Source organism: Lates calcarifer, linkage group LG24 (assembly GCF_001640805.2).
Source record: "Lates calcarifer isolate ASB-BC8 linkage group LG24, TLL_Latcal_v3, whole genome shotgun sequence".
Lineage (NCBI taxonomy): Eukaryota > Metazoa > Chordata > Actinopteri > Centropomidae > Lates > Lates calcarifer.
Genome location: NC_066856.1, coordinates 2,793,178 through 2,810,964, shown reverse-complemented (window position 1 = coordinate 2,810,964; position 17,787 = coordinate 2,793,178). Strand labels below are relative to the sequence as shown.

At 44.5% G+C, this 17,787-nt stretch overlaps 1 protein-coding gene across 1 annotated transcript in view; it reads right to left on the bottom strand.

The window, feature by feature from the left end:
* The window catches only part of nrp1a (neuropilin 1a), a 58,843-nt gene that overhangs the window by 38,229 nt on the left and 2,827 nt on the right, over positions 1-17,787 (bottom strand). The window contains 1 exon segment of the mRNA XM_018698253.2: positions 1,540-1,721. Within this exon segment, the coding sequence (XP_018553769.1) occupies positions 1,540-1,721 (182 nt within the window).

Sequence of the window (17,787 nt, the reverse complement as noted above, 5' to 3'; positions counted from 1 at the left end):
CCCCTATCACCACTGGGCCCCTAACACGCCTAATCAGTCCTGGCTAATAGACGAGAATGGGAAATACCAAGCTAATATGGGGAAGAATGTAGTAGATTTAACCGGCCTATCAGGGGAATGAGGCGGCGTTGATGAGTTTGCATATGTCGGGGTGGAGTGTCGCTTTGATCTCGTAAATGGACCTACACTCCACCAGCTGCCCTACTGTGATGGTGATAAGTGCAAGCCCAGACACACAAACATAAGCACAAACACACACTAGCCCAGATTAAAAGGAAGGAGGGACCCCGCAGGGCCATTCATCTTGTCTCCGAGGTCATGGGGGCCATCCCATAGACTGCTGCTAAGGTTAATTAATGAAAGTGGAGTCTGTAGCACCTGTCTGCCTACTCGTCTCTCTCCAGATATGTGTTGTCCTCCTCCTGCTTTTTCAGTCCAAACAAAACATGGCAGCCAACCAACAGGACATACTCCCTTGTGTTATGCTGTGTTCTGATAAGACAGACATCCCCTGAGGATATTTGTGGTTTATTAAAACTAATTCCCATCTAAAATTACTCAGAGGTCTTATTTTTAGATTTAATACTGAGGAAGGAACCTCAAACTGATAATATGGATAACAGCAGCAATCACAAACAGAAGGAGGTGAAAGCATTTCCTGAATCTTGGCCCTATTAAGTGCATTGAACTCACTTTCTCCACAATCAGCTGGTCATTGTTCATAATGGCAGGTTCCTGTCCTTATTGTGCGGGTCCTAGTTCGCCATCTGACAATAAACTAACAAATGTTGAAACAACGTTTGGTGAATCAAAGCTTAGCAAATTATGCCCTAGCTTATTGTACAATAATTCATACCAGATAAAAATTGCTACAATTATGGAACATATGGAACTATGATTCATTGGTTTTGAATGGAGCATATTGCTTGCCATATTGCGATTGCATAATTTGATGCTCTGCTGCCTTGACTAAATCACAAACAAACCATGAAATTAGACAGAGAGGCTCTTTCTTGCCCCATTATCAGAGCTATTCCTCCAGCTTTCATATTTTCATATTGCATCCTGCTGTGTTGGTATGATGGATTCGGCTAAAGACAAATCATACTGAAAGTATTTGTGGTGTGGTGCTGTAACAGTGTTTTCCTGATCACAGCACAAAACAAGAGGAGGGCGCTATTTTTCAAGTCAAAATTACCAAAGTGTTTTCTTTGCAAAGTTGTACTTTTTGTCAACATGGATAAGAAGTCCTTATAATACTCAGGTCATCTACAATTCACTGACATCTTGGTAAATGGAAAGCTCCAGGTGAGCTACTAAATGAACCTTGAAGTGAGTGTTTTTGCAACAGAAAAGCAAGTTTATGGGAAATGTGACTCTTAAGAATTACAGTCAGCACAATAAAGACTTTGAGAGAGTCTACCAGTTCTCTCCAGGAGGCACATTAATGATGTCAGTATTTTAGTAACACATCATGTCACACATCGTGTCTCATTCAGTTGGGATAAAGTGAAGCTGCAGATGTATTAGGCCACCCACCTGTCTTGAAGATCTCATATCGGATGGAGAAACCTGCTCCATGAGTCTCATAGTCAGACACAAACTTGATGAAGAGCTGGTTTCCGGAGGAGACGACCGGAGAGGGGGCGATCTTCCCGCAGTACTTCCCCACCAGCTGCCCGCTCTCGTCCACACCATCTCGCACCTCCACATAGTCATACCTGACCGAGACGAGAGAGAGAGAGAGAGAGTCAGTTACACTCTGCTTTCCAAATCATATTCTCTTTTTAGTTTGGTTTGTTTTCTTTGTCCTGTCAAGGCAAATTACATTAGTTGGTGATCAGAATATTACTGTTATGTTGTTTATACTGTGCATGTATGATGGTGCACACACACACACACATGCACACACACACACACACACACACACACACACACACACACACACACACACGCACACACACATATATACAGTCATACTCAGAGGAGCAAACTAACACAGAGCAACACAGCATATTGTGCAGGTAATGTAGTGGAAATAAAACACTGTACTAATGAGGTCTCAGGTTAAAACTCAGAGAACAGGTGGGCAGGCTATGCTTTCATTATATCGACCTGGCACACAGACACACTGCAGGGGTTTTGTACTCCCAGTAGCACTGAGGTCAGGTTTACGTAACTGCTTTAACTACTGAACTTCAGCTGAACAGTTGTCTACATCCTTAACCACAGGATAACACTGACAGTATGCATGTGACTGTTCTATAAGAGACTATGGGGATTGAAAGTGATTATACTTTGGCCTTTGGCTTAGGGTGGTGTATAGACAGAGCAGGTGGTAAAGCTATTAAACACACACACACACTCAAACATCACACTTAAAATGGAATTTCAGACCCACGGCTATTGAAGGGAGCAGCCGCCTAATTGAGTCGGCGCAGAGTTTGGGAGCAGAAGAGGAAAACAGCTTTGAAATAGAACTGGGAACAGGAGCAATGACGCACACACACACGGAATCTGGCATGATGGTAGAGGAGAAATTAGAATGACTAGCCGATGAGGGTGGTCTAAACAGCCTCTGGTTATCATGTTTGCAGGCACTTGTTAAGAGTGTGCATTAAATGCAATCGAGCTGGTTTTACTCCAGTGCCTGTGTGTGTGTGTGTGTGTGAGAGAGAGAGAGAGAGTTTGCATGATGATTCAGATGACTTTTCCGTGCTGTGTTTTGACTGTTAGTGACGGGGCTAGTACCCTCCAAAAGCAGATTTTGGTTCAGGTTTCCACAGTTCTTAATTGCCCATAACGTCTGCTCCCGCCAAGTTTTAAGCTATGCAGGCCACTTATCGAACACATTCCTGCCCAAAACCTGATGACCTGCTGCTGTGGTCCTCCATCTTCATCAGAAACCAGATGAAAAAAAAAAATGCAATTCACACACAGTAAGTAGAGAAATTAATTTTAAGTTATGTAAAGTATAATGCGCAACAGGTGTGTAGGCACATTCAATCACACACATACTCCTTCTGTCTCAGAAAATATGTACCCTCTGGGCAAAGGGGCCTATTTTCACAGTTTTGCTTGATTCCCAAATTACTGTCAAAACATCAGGCCTCCTTAGTAATTCTGAACTCACTTAATTCACAGGATTTTGCACAAAAAGGCGATTTACACTTTGAATGATGGCTCAGGGTGGGCTTAAGTCCCTCAGGTGGGGCCTGACATGTATCTACACGCACTGTTTTCCAACTCATTCTATGAAAATGGCTTCCTTCACCTGCCTCAAATCCAGAAAACGTATTTGTAAAACAGAAATCAAATTACCGGAGGTGATTTGAGGGAGATGGTCAGAGGCGTTTACTTGGTTTTCAAATGCAAAATACTACAGTAGTAGCAGTGGTAGTCAGCTAGTGAGGGGTGAAGACAGAGTGTAACTAAATGCAGAGTTGGACAGAAGTGGCACTCCTTGAAACTGGGTTCCCTGAGGAGATGCGGTGAACAGATGACTTCACTCGTCCTTCTGTTCCGATAGAGTGATTTGAGGTGATATAGGAGCTGCCAACATACATCAGGTGTCTCCTCTTATTCTTCATCTCTCCTTTAACTTTTTAGTGTCTCAGTTTAAAGGTTTGGCGCCTGGCAAGAAAGTTGCTGTCTCTCTCTAAAACCAGTGACTGCCAGAAGGCCCTGATAGCCAGCGCTTCGCTCCACTCTGTACAGACATTCAAGCTGCATTACACGTCTCATCAGAAACTGTCTGGAAATATATGGTTTCCTCCACTTGAGTTCATACATTTTAAAATCCTTTAGGAGCCCAGTCCTCTCATTTTTGCAGTTTTCTGTGTGAAATCCTCTGCTTGAGTTGTTTGGCTTCTCCTCATTTCTCTGCTGTGATTTCAGACCAGGTTGTCTTTCTCTCTCCTCCCTGGCCCTCCAGCTGTGGAAACAGCCCCACTTGGCTTCCACAAGTACCACTTTGTTTCAGCTACTTTATCAGCTGCAGCTCGGTAAAAAATACTAGTTTCACATGGTGTTTACAATGTTATTCTCCCCCTGCTTTACGGCTAAACGGCCAGAGAGTTACTCATTATTTAGTTTAAAGGGCTCCCCTGAAGCAGGGATTGTGTTTCTGTTGTAATGATGTCATCGTCTAATTTAGTCACCAGAGCAAATAATTATGATGAAAGACCTTAACATCCAAAGTTCCAAAATTCCTTTTTGCAACAAAAAAGTTAGTTATTTTCAAATGTCTTCTTAATATTATTTTTGTTACTGAAAGAGAGGCATTTTCTTAATTTAAACTGAAGTTTACATTTTCTGTCTGAAATATTCAAAGAAGATGCAGCAGTGAGTTTTCCTCCCCAAATTGTTTCTATTTCCACATTTACATCAGACCCTCTCCTCTCCTTTCCTCTCCTCTCCTCTCCTCTCCTCTCCTCCTTTTGGTTCACAGCGCACAACAGAGAGCATCAATCTTTCTGTGGGCCTGCTCTGTTCTATCAGCAGATTTATAATTCACCTCAGAGTCTCTGTCTCTGCAGCTATCTGACTCCCCCCTGCAACTGCCAAAAGCTGAGCATTGCCAGACGCCTAAAAAATTGATGCTGAGATGCATCAATGAGATGAAGAAGGAGAGAAGAGCAAGCTGCAGTACAGCTGAAGGAGATGAGCAAGTGTTTGTGTGTGTGGTTTTGGTTTATGTGCAAAAAGTGTGTGTACATGCAGAGCTTTTTGCATATTGTCTACAGTATGGCAAGTAATCGTGTGTGTACACATAAAACAAGCCAAACAGCTAATGTTTTCATTTTGCCCGTCCTCACAGACTCCTTATTCACCAAGCAAACGAGAGAAACAGTCTTATTGTTGTTTCTATTTTAGCTTGTCGCACCTCCAGAAAAGCTGTTTATTGCATTTTTGCCCTGGTGCATCATCAGCTCGGATGGCCCTCGTAAAGGCGGCACAGTGGGAGAGAGGATGCAGATGGAAGAGAGAATACGCCCTGGGGGTCCTCGCTGTGCTCTATGTGCGAGGAAAGAAAGGAAGAGGAGACCTCTACATTTTCTCTATTTGTGTCTAAATGACTGGTGTGTCAGCCAGAACTCAAGTGGTTCTGCACCAGTGGGTCCACACGCTACATCCAAACCCTTATCATCTGGAAGACATTATGGGGAACGCTTGGCGGGGCGGTTTGACGCCTCTGAAAGGCTCTCTTGTTGCCAGTCCTGTTAAATGTAGCTCTAATCCATTGCTCTAAACACCTGTGGGGACTTGCTTCTAGGTTTGAGAGTCTTTGGGGAAGACAGAGGACAGTTAACAACCTCTATCTAGCATCATAAAAGAACACGAACGTGGCCTACTTTAAGCCCCGGATGGTCCCACATTTTTGGGGTTTGCCTCTTAACTATGTCCTCCTGACCTGTCAAGTTAAACTTAGATTCCTCTTCTCAGGGGCCTGTGGTGATTTTTAATGTTATATCACTGCTGTCATTGTTGTTCTTATTCCTCATGACAATACAATCCAGTGAAGCCACGCACCTATTTATCTGTCTAGTCTGCTTTGTGTCTGGGTGGGCCTGCCAGCAAGCCACAACACACAGACACACACACATAGACGATTACATACTTACACACACACGCAGTGAGCTGCCTACCACAGTGTTAATAGCGAAAACGGTTTGCCAATCCAGTGGGGAAATTAAAGGAAAAAAAGAGTGGGGTGGAGGGGTGGGGGGGCTGAATGTAATTCTCAACGACCTTCGCTTCACCGACTCAAATGTATTAGCTTGCCTTCTTTCTTCAGGCACAGAGAGAAAGCAATCCGCTAGTGTCAAACGAGAACATTAGCCCTCCTTGCAAAGCCAAAGAGAAGGCGACAAACCACTGGTCTAACAATATAACAGTTATATTGCCTGAAGCTTTCCCATGGAAATAATCTGTCCTCCCTCTATAAATGTCTGCATGATATGGTTCTACAAAAGCAATACAATCTGAGGCGATGGAATAATGCTATGACAGACTGTATAAGCCTCATACAATTGGTTAGATTTCTTAATCAGACCATTTATAAGCTCAGGCATTCTGTGGAAAGCCAAAGGAAAAGAGCTCTTTCTTTACTATTACTCTCTTTGGTTCAGCTGTACATAGAACAAATGCCTGACGCTTTTGTCTGGCATGTCTCTTTCTGTGGCTGTCACAGTATAACTTGCTATTGCACGAAAACATGTCACCTACAACATGTCAAAACATCTCTGGGTAACACAGGTGGAAAGGCCTAAACAACATACTTGAGACAGCTCTGTGAGGCCCAGGGAGACTTAGCAGGAAAAAGGACCTTGTTGTCAGCTGTCAGAAAACTCTGGCCGGAGACTTCACGTGTTAACGAGTCTCGCCCAACAAACTGTCACCGGGGCTCCAGCAAAACATCATTAACGTTTGTACAAGGGGGCCCGAGACAAGCTGATCTCCGACTTACTTTTTCCGAGCCTGGAGGGGACATATCGCTGAAATAAAATGGTCCCTCTTTCTCCACTTTCCCTCCCATACTGCCTCCCCTCTTGCATGTGACATTCATTAACCTGAGCGAGAATAACAAGTTCTCTCTTTCCTTGGGCCCAGTCCAGTTGTAATGACCCAAACATCAGCTTTCCTGGACAGACAAGGGAGAAAAAAAAACAGGGCAGTAAACCAGGTCTCTATCTTAATGTTCTCAGCTAAAAACATCAACCCTGGTGACTTGCTGACATTAAGATTTTTATTGAAGGGACAGACCTCATCATTAAAACAGAAGCTTGACCATGATGCATGAAAAATTAGACGTTTTCTCTAAGCTATCACCCTCTCCACTGATGTGTCTGTACTTCTCTACTAATCTGCAGAACATTATTGCAGGAGTTGAAGGCCACAGAACGTGCCAACCCACCAAGTGGGATAAACCACCAACCAATCAGAGCTGATGGGTTCAGAAGTGGTTCCTTGTCGGTGAGGGAAGAAGGGCATGATTGCTTTGCTCACCACATGGATAGATAAAAAAGATGGATGAAAAGATGGATATTCCCCACCCAGGCGGCCCAGCTGCACCCATCCAATGGGCCTCTTTGGGTGTCACCCGCACACGGTTAGACTCAGCTCTGTCATATTTTTAGATGCCGTGGTGGTTTCTGATTTTGTGGCAGCAGTGGCCACATGTTTTTAAAGCATATTCACTTTCCTAAACAGCAATTATCATTAGCATTGATGGATTTAACGTGCCTCCATCCATTAGCTTTCCTAATTACACTGTCGAGAGGTCTGCTGTTGCCAACAATCAAATTAATGAATTTGGCTATTTAGGCTCAATTATTGCACCCTCCACCTCCCCCGACCGTACAACATGCACAATAATCCTTTACTAGAAATACAAGCATAGACAGACAGAGGGAGATTTCTGCCCCTTCCTCGCCGCTCTCCCCTGTTCACACTGCTGTCAACAGGGGACAGAGGGCACAGGGTTGTAGGTGGGTGGGTGGATAGAAACAAACAGTGAAAATAAAAATGACCACAAAAGCTGCCACTGTTAGCAGGCTGTCTAAATCCCCTGTGCTCACCTCACATGTAGGGCGTAAGTATGTTCAGCTGACTTGGTTTGTGTTCCCCTGGGCGACTCTGACATGTCTACAGGGTCAAAGCTGAGCTGTGTATTTTAAGTCATCCTGTTATGCACACTTCATTCTACTTCCCTCATTAAATCTGATGAATAGGGTCACAACAATGGGATTGTAGAAGTGTGAATATGTCAGAGGATTAAAGAAAAGTAATAGTAATTGCTGACTTAAAGATAAAGTAATGGAAGATCTCATTAGAATTATTTAAACATTTTCTAAAGACATTTTTGTTCTAATGCATCCATAACTTTACAGCAAGGTCTTTGTGCTGATGTCAGAAAATGTAGAAAGATGCAGATAAAACACAAATGAGCTGCTGATTATCACACAAATGACTTCATAAAACAACAATTAATGAAAATAATAATAATAACGAACCAGTGGAAATACGTCAGTCTACAGTGACAGAGTTAAGAATATCCATCGCGCCACGTTTCTTTTTCTATCACACATCTTGTTATCATGAGTACAGCAAGAATAAGTACAATTAATTAAAAAACTGCTCAGGGCAAAATAGAAATACACATTTTCCCTCCTCAGTGAGCTTCGGAAATGAAATTGCTTAGCATACAGCTGTGCTCTATATGCATCTTAGTGTGCAGATATGAATATTCAGGCTCTGAATGTATGCTTTTGCAAATGAAGCCCCCAACCCTTAGGATACATTTCTAAGAAACACTTCACAGAAGTAAAGCCACAGTGTAGTAATGGCCTTATTATAGAGTCATTTTGACTGAGAGCTATTATGCAATATGTCAGTTATACACCCTATCCTGAAAAGCTTTACCATGTTAACATAGCGAAGCCAGAAACTCTGTGATATGATTTACAAAAGGCCAAAAAAGAAAAGCAGGAAACTGGTATAAAAGTCAGAAAAATACAAGGAAAGGAAGCAAACCAAAAAATAGAAGGGACGGGAGGGCCAGAGTGTTTCCTTAAAGAAGGTGGAGAAAAAGAGAGGGAGGGAAAGAGAAGCACTCCAGCCCATTTCTGGGGCCATTACAGGAGGGAATGGCTCCCATTTGTCCCACCTTGACATTTGAGAGGATCTCTGATTACACAGGAGAGAGGGGCAGGCAGAGGTGAGCGAAGAGAGAGTCCTCCACAGGGGTCTGTGGCATGGCTCAGATGATACACCGTCGTTACAACAATGAGAAGTCAAGGGTAAAAATAACAGGGCACTGGGAGAAACGGGCGATGTGGCATAGCGGGGGCGACGTGTATACTGTCTTTTTTAAACGCACTCTCCCCTTCCGTCTCTTGTCGCCTACTCACCCTCTGGGGCACCTGCAGGGCTCAGTTGCATGGATACATGCACACCCTGCAGGGAGGGAGCACAGGGCTGCTTCGTCCAGACTTACTGTATAATGAAGACTCAAAAGACCCATAACCCTCAGTTCACAATGCATGAATCTGAAAATATCTCAGCACATTACACCGCTGGCAGGAGTAGGGACTTGTTATATTATTTGGACTGAGTCATCACTGAGCTTCAGCAAGCTATTGTATATATCATTTGAGGGCACATAGAGCGCCACCGAGAAAAAAACAATGCAGAATGCTTAATTTCACTCCTGTCTTCAACACATTTGGATCATGCCGTGTTGATATAACTACATTATCCTGTAGCTCATCAAACACAACTACATGCTTTAAAACCATGTTTGTATCTCTGTTAATTTGGTTTTCTGTCACTGAGACTTTCTTCCAAAGAGTTACGTTTCAGAGGATACCGGGACCATGACACTAATCAAAAGGGGTACAAGAAGAGCATCCCATTCATTTTGAGTATGTCACAAAAAAGCTGACGGGCTATTATTGGATATCCTGTTCATGACTATATGTGTAGGATGTACATGACTGGGGTCCAGTACGCTGGAACCATGTGACAAGAAGAAACATGAGGAAACCACGAGATAATGGTAAACCTTGAGCCAGTGACCTACTGAACTTAACATGGGACTAAAATTAGCCAAGTGAACGCTACATGACTTCATGTTTCATGGGCTGATGAGAAAAAAACAACAGCGACAATATGCACTCCCCAAAATCAGGCAACATATACACAGGCAATCATGTATCTGTTTCTGATGCTGCGAGGAGCTAGCAGCGCTCCCCGCCGGGTAATGAGCTGTGTGTGCAAAGAGCACTCTGCATTCAAAGAAGGCAAGAGGAGCAGAGGAGGAGAGAAGGGGAGGAAGGGAAGGGAAGGGAGGAATGGAGTTGAAGAGGAGGTCAGCTAGAGGTAAAGCTCTGGGTGCTGTTCAAATCTCTCTCTCCTCCCCACAATCGGAAGGAAGTAAGAGAGACTGGTGAGTGAGATAGAAAACGAGTGTGAAGGCATGTAAGTTGTGTGGCTGATAGAGGGAGTGAACAAAAACAAGAGCAAGAAATACTGCAAATAACTGATAGAGGTAGTTGCCAAACATTTGTTGATACTGCTGAAGGTTCAGTGGTGTGAAACATGCTCCCTGAGATTCTTTTACATGCCTCTACAATGGCTAGGAAGCTCGAGGGCAATGGTGGTAATAACTGCACTGGGAATTATTCAATTAAACACCCCATCCGCCCCTCTGGCGTTCTCCATCCTCTTTCTTTTCTTTGTCCTCCCTGCAGCCTGTGGAGGCGGTGGGGGTTGGGGGGTTAGAGAGCAGTCTGGGCTGGGTATTCAGTGACCCGGTCATCTGGCTGGACATGCAGCCACTTGGCTGGGAGCAGGGGAGACTGTGAACAGGCCCTGAGAGAATGTCGTGGAGGACTGGGATTGTCCTCTTCAGTGTATACAATATGCACAAACAGCCTGGCAGCAACCACACCAGACCTTAAATCACACAATAACCTTGAGACAAGACAAGCTATTTCTGTTTCTTAACAGGAAGAGGAAAAGGGATGGTGATAAAAATAAATAGGGGTAGTGTTTTTACAATGGGCACATATTTGCTAGCATAGCCAGTTGATTAGCTGTTGCCAAATTCGGGCAGTTTCCTTTGAATGTGGATCAGCCCTTGGATAAAATATCTATCGTTTAAAACCACATCCTTTATTTCATTTTGATGGCTGCATTGTTCTCTCTGCGTGCAAAGAACTCAGATTTTCCAATGATGCAGCACTTTGAAAGCCAAATAGTCCGTGCTGTGAGGGCCACATGCCAAGCGGTGCATCTCTTCTGTGGTGCGGGACAGAGAGGCTGAATGCTTGGCATTACAGGCCTGATCTAAGTGCTGATGGCCAGCAAGCCCTTGCCAGCATTTGGAGGGCAAGGTGACTCTTCCAGTTACTGGCCCCACGATCAAACTTTCCTGCCAACTTGGAGGCTGTCTGTCTAATAGTATCATTTCCCTTTGCTTTCTGGTGAAATCCTCTGGGAGATTGTATAAGTATGCACGGAGGAGAGGGGCTTTCTTGTCACTTATCCCTATATAAGCAGGGGTCATCCTGGAAAAGCTGAGCAGGCGCCAGAGGTACAGGCCTCTACTAACACTTTCAGCACTATCCCGCTGTGATAATGCCACGAAAGGTTGCTGTGAGGCTGGATTTACAGTCCTTTTTTACAATTACTGTCATCTAACAAAAGAAATAAAGCCGTGAGAAAAAAAAAAAAGCAACGGTGGCTGCAATGAAAAAGAAAGACCACAACTAATGTTGCCAATTTAGTGAAGAGAGATCAAGCAAAGAGCAAACAAAGCGAAGGATTGTGAGAGCTCTAACTCAATCAGAGAGCAGTGGGGTACCGCCCCATCAATCACTGTCTGCTTGCTGCTCTGACCGAATCAGGCCGAGCTGAGTGGTGGAGAAACACCAGCAGGCCATGACAGCCCACTGTGCACAAACACAGTGACCGAAAATGACCCTGGGGATTCAGGGCTGAGACAGGAGGGCCCTTGGCTCTACTTCCTACCTACCTACCCTCTTACCCACTGCAAACAAACTTTACTTCACCCAGAGCCCCTCTAGGGACTTGCTTGATTGTTTGAGTAAAGAACGCTGTGGTCGCTGAGCCCCCCCGCCCACCTGCCACCCCTTGTGAATCTGTAAGCACTGGGGCGTTAGGGCAACAAACAGGACGCGTAGTACCACAGCCACATCAATCAAAATCATGAGCCCCATTCAAGGTTAGACCACTGAGGGAAACATGTCTGACAAGCCTGGACACGCTGTATTAAAGTGTCCAGAACTCCCTCATCAATTCAACTAAAGAGTCTCTTCTCTTTCCTTTCTCCTCTGGGACGGATGAAGTAAGACATTGGGAGATACTGTTTGAAAGTAATCCAGCCCTGACAACTGCTCTGCCACCCACATCTCATGATCTTAAATTATTATTCATCCATTAACCCGCCGTACCGCTTCTTGTTGTTTTCCCATACAGCCTCATAAACTGAGAAATCAGCATTTGATGGAAAGAAAAAAAGGCGAGAGAGGAAAACCTGTTGCTAATTATATTATATGAGGCAGAGAGAGGGGGAGACGGTACTTATTGCCAACTGTCCTTTGGAAACAGAAACGCATAATTGAATTACAGCCTCAGTGTTTAATGCTTTTTCATCGGCGCTGGAAGGAAAATGAGTATGAATTTTCTTACAGTCAATAGATGTGTGTCCAGATAGAGAGCTGAGATTACCAAATGTTGTCCTCTAATCACAGGTCTCTCCATACGGCTCCTTTTCTAGCAATCTGTTTTGGATAAAAAGTAAAAGAGCATACGGCTGACATCTCTAAGCTGTGTGGGCCGCGGCTCCATTCCACAAGAAACTTCCATATAGGGAAGCTTGTATTGGTTTGGGGATGGAAAGAAAAAGAAGGAGCAGAAGAAGAAGAATTCACCAGCCTTGTGCCAGAAACAGCTTAATGACACTCAATCCCTGGCAAACATGAGTTGCTAACTCCCACATTGAGATGAAAAACAAAACAGGCAGACACGTGAGACTGTACGATGCTTTTGTGCTGCCGCAGATATGTGACGGAGGCTTGAAATCCAGTGGGTTATTTATGAGCGTGGGCCTTCCTCATCTCTTTCTCTCTCTCTTTTCCTCTGCCTGCCTCACTCCTCCTTTTCCTATTCCTCCACTGTGAAGTGGACCTCCCTCCCGCTGTGAGGTAGAGTGGCTCGCCTCCCGGTTGTGGTCAGGTTGTGCATGAATCAAAGTGGTGACAGAGCAGCAGGGAGGATGGCAGATGCCACGGCCAGAAAGCTTTTCAATCAGGCTGCCCTTCCAAGCCGTGGCCAAGGTGAAACACTTCACCGGCAGATGAAAAAAAAAAGACCCTCAACCTGACGGTCACTCACACGCACACATGTATTGCATGCGTGCAAGCACACATGTGCACAGACCTACTTTAATCCTGCTCATTAGCCAGGGAGTAACCCTTTATGTTTAAAGGAGATGAAGAAGAAGAAAGAGAGTAATGACAGTGAAGGTCAACAGCTTTCTGATGCAACATCTCTGTCTGCTGTTCTATCTTTCCTGCCCTCTGGTTAATTAACAAGGTGAACACCCAACATTTATCAGCACTGCAGCTTTCATTTGCTTTGAATGGCTCGCTTGCCTCATTAATGGTTCTGTTTTGCAGGTAGGAAATAGGATGATGTTTTGTAAATAGAAATTTAAGATGCAGAGTGTTTGTCTGTGGAAGTTTTGCCATGCTGACAAAATAAGGTTTGGTATAATTGCTATGAAGTTCAAACAAGATATATTCAAAGTGGATTGCTCTTTGAGATGCTTTTGACAAGCTGTTTTTTCAAGGTACACTGTTTCAATGTAATTTTAGGTGTAATTTGATTTCCATTGTTATGAACTGCGGGAGTCTATCGCTGTGGAAAATACCAGGTGCATAATTTCAGCTGCTTTTGTCAAACCTGGTAGTTAAAAGAAGTGGTGTTGCCCCACGCACTCTTTATTTTGCTGTGCCTATTTTGCGGCGTCGCTTTCAACTCCCCCAGCATGGATGCTTCTCTGACATGCACTTTGAAAAGAAGCACACATCAACAACAGAAATAAATGTCCACCAACAGGCCATAAGTATCTCCAACAATTCATGTCACTCCAAAGCTGCGTCCCCTCATTCCCCTAAGGTCATGGCACTTCCCTTCTTTAAAAGCCTCCACCGCCATCAGCCTGTTAAAAAAGGTTGCTCTTGCGTTCCTGCTGTATTTATTTTCCTCCATGACAACGGCTGATAAATGGTCACACAGCCCACTCTTCCTTATTTGCCCATGGTTTCCTTGCAGAAGAGCGTGAGAGAGCAGTGAGTGTGGAGAAGGAGCTGTTTTCAGATGCAGGGAGGAGTTACTGAAACTCACTCCCCAGCTGTGAGGCTCCACTGCTCTTTATCGTGGGCCTGCTGTATGCTATTCAGGTGGAAGAGTAACAGGGGAAACAGGGAAAGTGGCCAAGAGGATCTTTTCCCTAAAGCTTCCTCTGTCCACTCTCACCTCCTAGGAACAGGTGGCTCTCTTTGTTGTGCGCTATGACCATATGAGTGGAGTTAGTGGGATTCCACATGACAAAGAAAGAGCCAACTACAGATCTAGAAAAGGGTAATACCCCACTCCCCCTTCCCAAGCTCCTGTTAGTCATCACTGGAGTCCAGGCCTAGTCAGGAATGCCAGGAGGGGCAGGATGTCTATTGTAGAGGGTGCACAGCAGAGAATGTTTGCCTTCCCAGCAGGCCAAGCAGCTCCACGGGGGCAGCTCAGCGGGAGATCAGAGTGGAAGGGGCAGAGGGACACAGAAAGGAGAGGACTACAATTAAAAAGAGGAAAAGAGTGCTTTTCCAAGCTTTGGGTTACAGGCTCCTGAAAGCAGGGGGGCTCTCGCAGACTTTTGAAGCGTGGCGAGGCAGGAGACTTTCACTGACTTTCTGCACAATCTCCCCCACAAAAGGCTGCTTGAGAAGGCATTCCTCAAATATCTCCACTGCTTAGTACCACCCTGCCATACATCTCATCTGCCCCCCCACCCACCATCTAACGCATAAACTGTCACACTGGAATTTCTGTGGGGTCCAAAGAGTACCATCCAGACAGAGAGAAAAGCAAAGAAATGAGGGAGGGCTGAGAAAAAGGAGACTCTCTCTCCCTCTGTTTTTAACCCCTCTGTTCTGCTCCTCCAAAACAAACAGTACAGCCTTGGCTGACTGGCCGACTGCAAGGGATTTCAGTGTGCCAGAGAAGTACAAGTACTGTTTTTTGGTCTGGTCAGCAAATCCGATGCCATCAATGATTCATAATGTTGTCAGGAGTACATCATATCTACAGAAAGCTGGTTCTCCTCTTTGAGTCAGCAGGAGAGGAGAGGGTGGAGAGAGCAGCCTGCAGCTCGGGATGAAATATTCTCTAGGTCTTGTTTAAGTGAGTTCAGAACTCTGGAAACTCTAACTTTATCGGACTTCTAAACAGAAGATCTTACTGGAGCATTAAGAACTATAGTGCGTTTTACAAATTAGATAAAGTGCCCTTCAATATGCCTTATGTGAAACCTGTCTGTCACTTGTTTAGATTCAAATCCACTGAAACTTCAATTTTTTCTTCAGATGGCAGAGCTGCCACAGCCAGATGAGCCTGACAGCCCTAATCTGATAGCAGAGAAACAGAGAATGGGTGCATGGGGAGGGAGTGGGGCAAAAGCATATCTATTTACTTCAGTTTTTCACTTGAGCTTAGCTTGCTCATTCCACTGATTTTCAGACCGAATTGACTTCAAATATTTGCCTTGATGCCGGCTGCGCCTTTGCCTCAAACTTCATTAGCTGTTAGAAACAGCGAATGTGGCCCCTGAAACTCCACTCTGTGAAAGTCTACAACGGTGCGTGAAAGGTAAACACGTTCTGCATTCAGAATCACAGGGCTCACTTAGTCTCCTTATCTCTGTGATGAAGTGTTTTCCTCCTCCAGCTCTCAGGATACAGGCCTCTGCACTTCCCCAAACAAACCTGTCATGGGTAGCGCACACGTGCATCAACACCACCACGGCCAGGCTCCACTCAGTAAAGGCTGTTTTTCTTTTTACGAGCACCACTTTGAGTGCTTCTTGTTTGGTTTGCTGATAACAGCCATGTTGAGGAACATGTGGTGCATGTGTGTTCCATTTGCCCACTAATTAGATTGCAAGGCAGTGCACTGAAGCATGCATTGTAGCCCCCCACCCCCTGCGCCTCCACCCACTCTGCCAGTCCATCAGATAAGGAAGCCATTCTGGTTCTCATCAGTTTCCATTATGTAAGGGCACATTTGGTGAGTGGAGCTGCGACAGGGAGTCTGATGGGTCCAAAACAAATCATACCCAACTACTGTCTGCAGATACATAAGTGACTATTCCCTTGTTTATAATTGAGTTACCTATGACATGCCTTGTCAGCGATTATCACAATAACCTACCCTCATGTTACACAGTGCCATAATTTTAAATTAAGGAGGAAAAAGGAAAATGGATTTCAGTCAATGGCTTGTCTTGGCTGGCTAAAGCCAAACAGAGGCAGCACGTGGAGGAATATATTGTGAAGTGGAACTAAAGTCCCATGAAAACCACTCTATTAAAAACATTAAAAATGAAACGGTACACCATGTTAAAAATAGGTAAAAGCTGTAGGTCACGATGACCCCATTTTCCAGTGCAATCTCTGCATGGCTCACATGAATCTGAGACTTACTTAAGTTTCACAGACTGGGTCATTTGTTAGCTTATCCTCTAGACAAGCAGTTCTTCTGGCCACACTATTGGTATTACGTATGCTGTGTCTGCTCCAAATGTAATTAATATGCATATAGGACAGAAGAAAAAAAATAGAGAGGATTAGAAGGAGGGAGAGACACTCATATGCAAACACATCCACTACACAAACTTCATCTGCTAACAAATTTATGAACAGCCAATTAACTGGCATTCTACAATCTGCAAATTCAGTGGCTGCTAAATGAAAGAGCAGAGCTAATTTGTAAATGATACATCGATGGATCACTAAACTCAAAGCCCGCCCTCCTTTCAACCTGGAAAAAAGCTGCCTTCCTTGAGCCTGCAGGAACTAAATTCTTTTTACTCTGAGTGTTTAGACACAGGAAATTCATTCCTGACTAATTTGATTAGCACAAGCATTGTTACTGCTTCCCCCCCTCCCCATGTCCCTTCCTCACTCTCTGTTTCTAACTGAGGATCTTGGACAGTTTAATGGTCCCTCTGGTGCTGAAACTGGACCCAAAAGAAGCGTCAAGGAGCAGCCGGCCTCAGAAAGACAGCAGCATTCCATCTGCCATAAATCTCTTGACAGCAGTAAAGAATGGTTTAAGTGGGATTGAAATCTGGGATTAAAAAACCAAACCCTGCAAACATATACAGGGGCCTTTCAAGGAACACAAAAGAAGCGTAGGGTCCAGGTTTTGGGTGGAACGGGGATACAGTAACAAGATCCAGCAAAGCCCTGTACTCTCCCGAGCCCTGCAGCGTAAACAAACAGCTGAGACAGAGCAGGGCAGAGGCACCGACACACGCACAAAAACCACACACAATCACAGACGCACAGACAGGCAATCAGAAGAGGCAGTCTGCCTGCTCACCTCAGGGCACCCACACTGACACAAGCTCATCACATTACTGTCTGTCTCCAGTTTCATCGGCTTAAACTATCTGACAACAGGTTAGCCGCTTAGCCTTTTGTTGGATGCGACAACTTGTGGCTTACAAGTCAAATAAGGATCAGTAACTAACTGTAACAGAGAAATCCACCTTAAAAGGGTAATTTCCCCTTGTTTTGAGTAAAAAAATGAAGTAAAAAAAAAAAAAAACACAGGGAGGTAGATAATTTTACTTGTTTTCAACTCAAACAGAGTAATGGGATTTTTAAGGGGGGGGGTATGAAAGTAAATAGCTTATTAAGATTTTCTTGCAGCATATAAAGTAGCTACAGTTAATGGCCTCTGGTGAGTTTCTGGCCCCATAGCTCTACCCCAATGCCTTCTGCTAAAGTACCATAATTCAAATCAATATTATACCCTGGTGACTTCATTCTGCAAAGACGAGAAGCGAGGACATTCCAAAACCAAATGGCAGGGGTGAGACATTCCTGCTGCCCTATGTAGTGCCAGAGCAGGATTACATTAACACAGCCTCAGAGAGCCTGCGAACACTAGATGGCGCAGTTTCATGTGCAATATGCATGA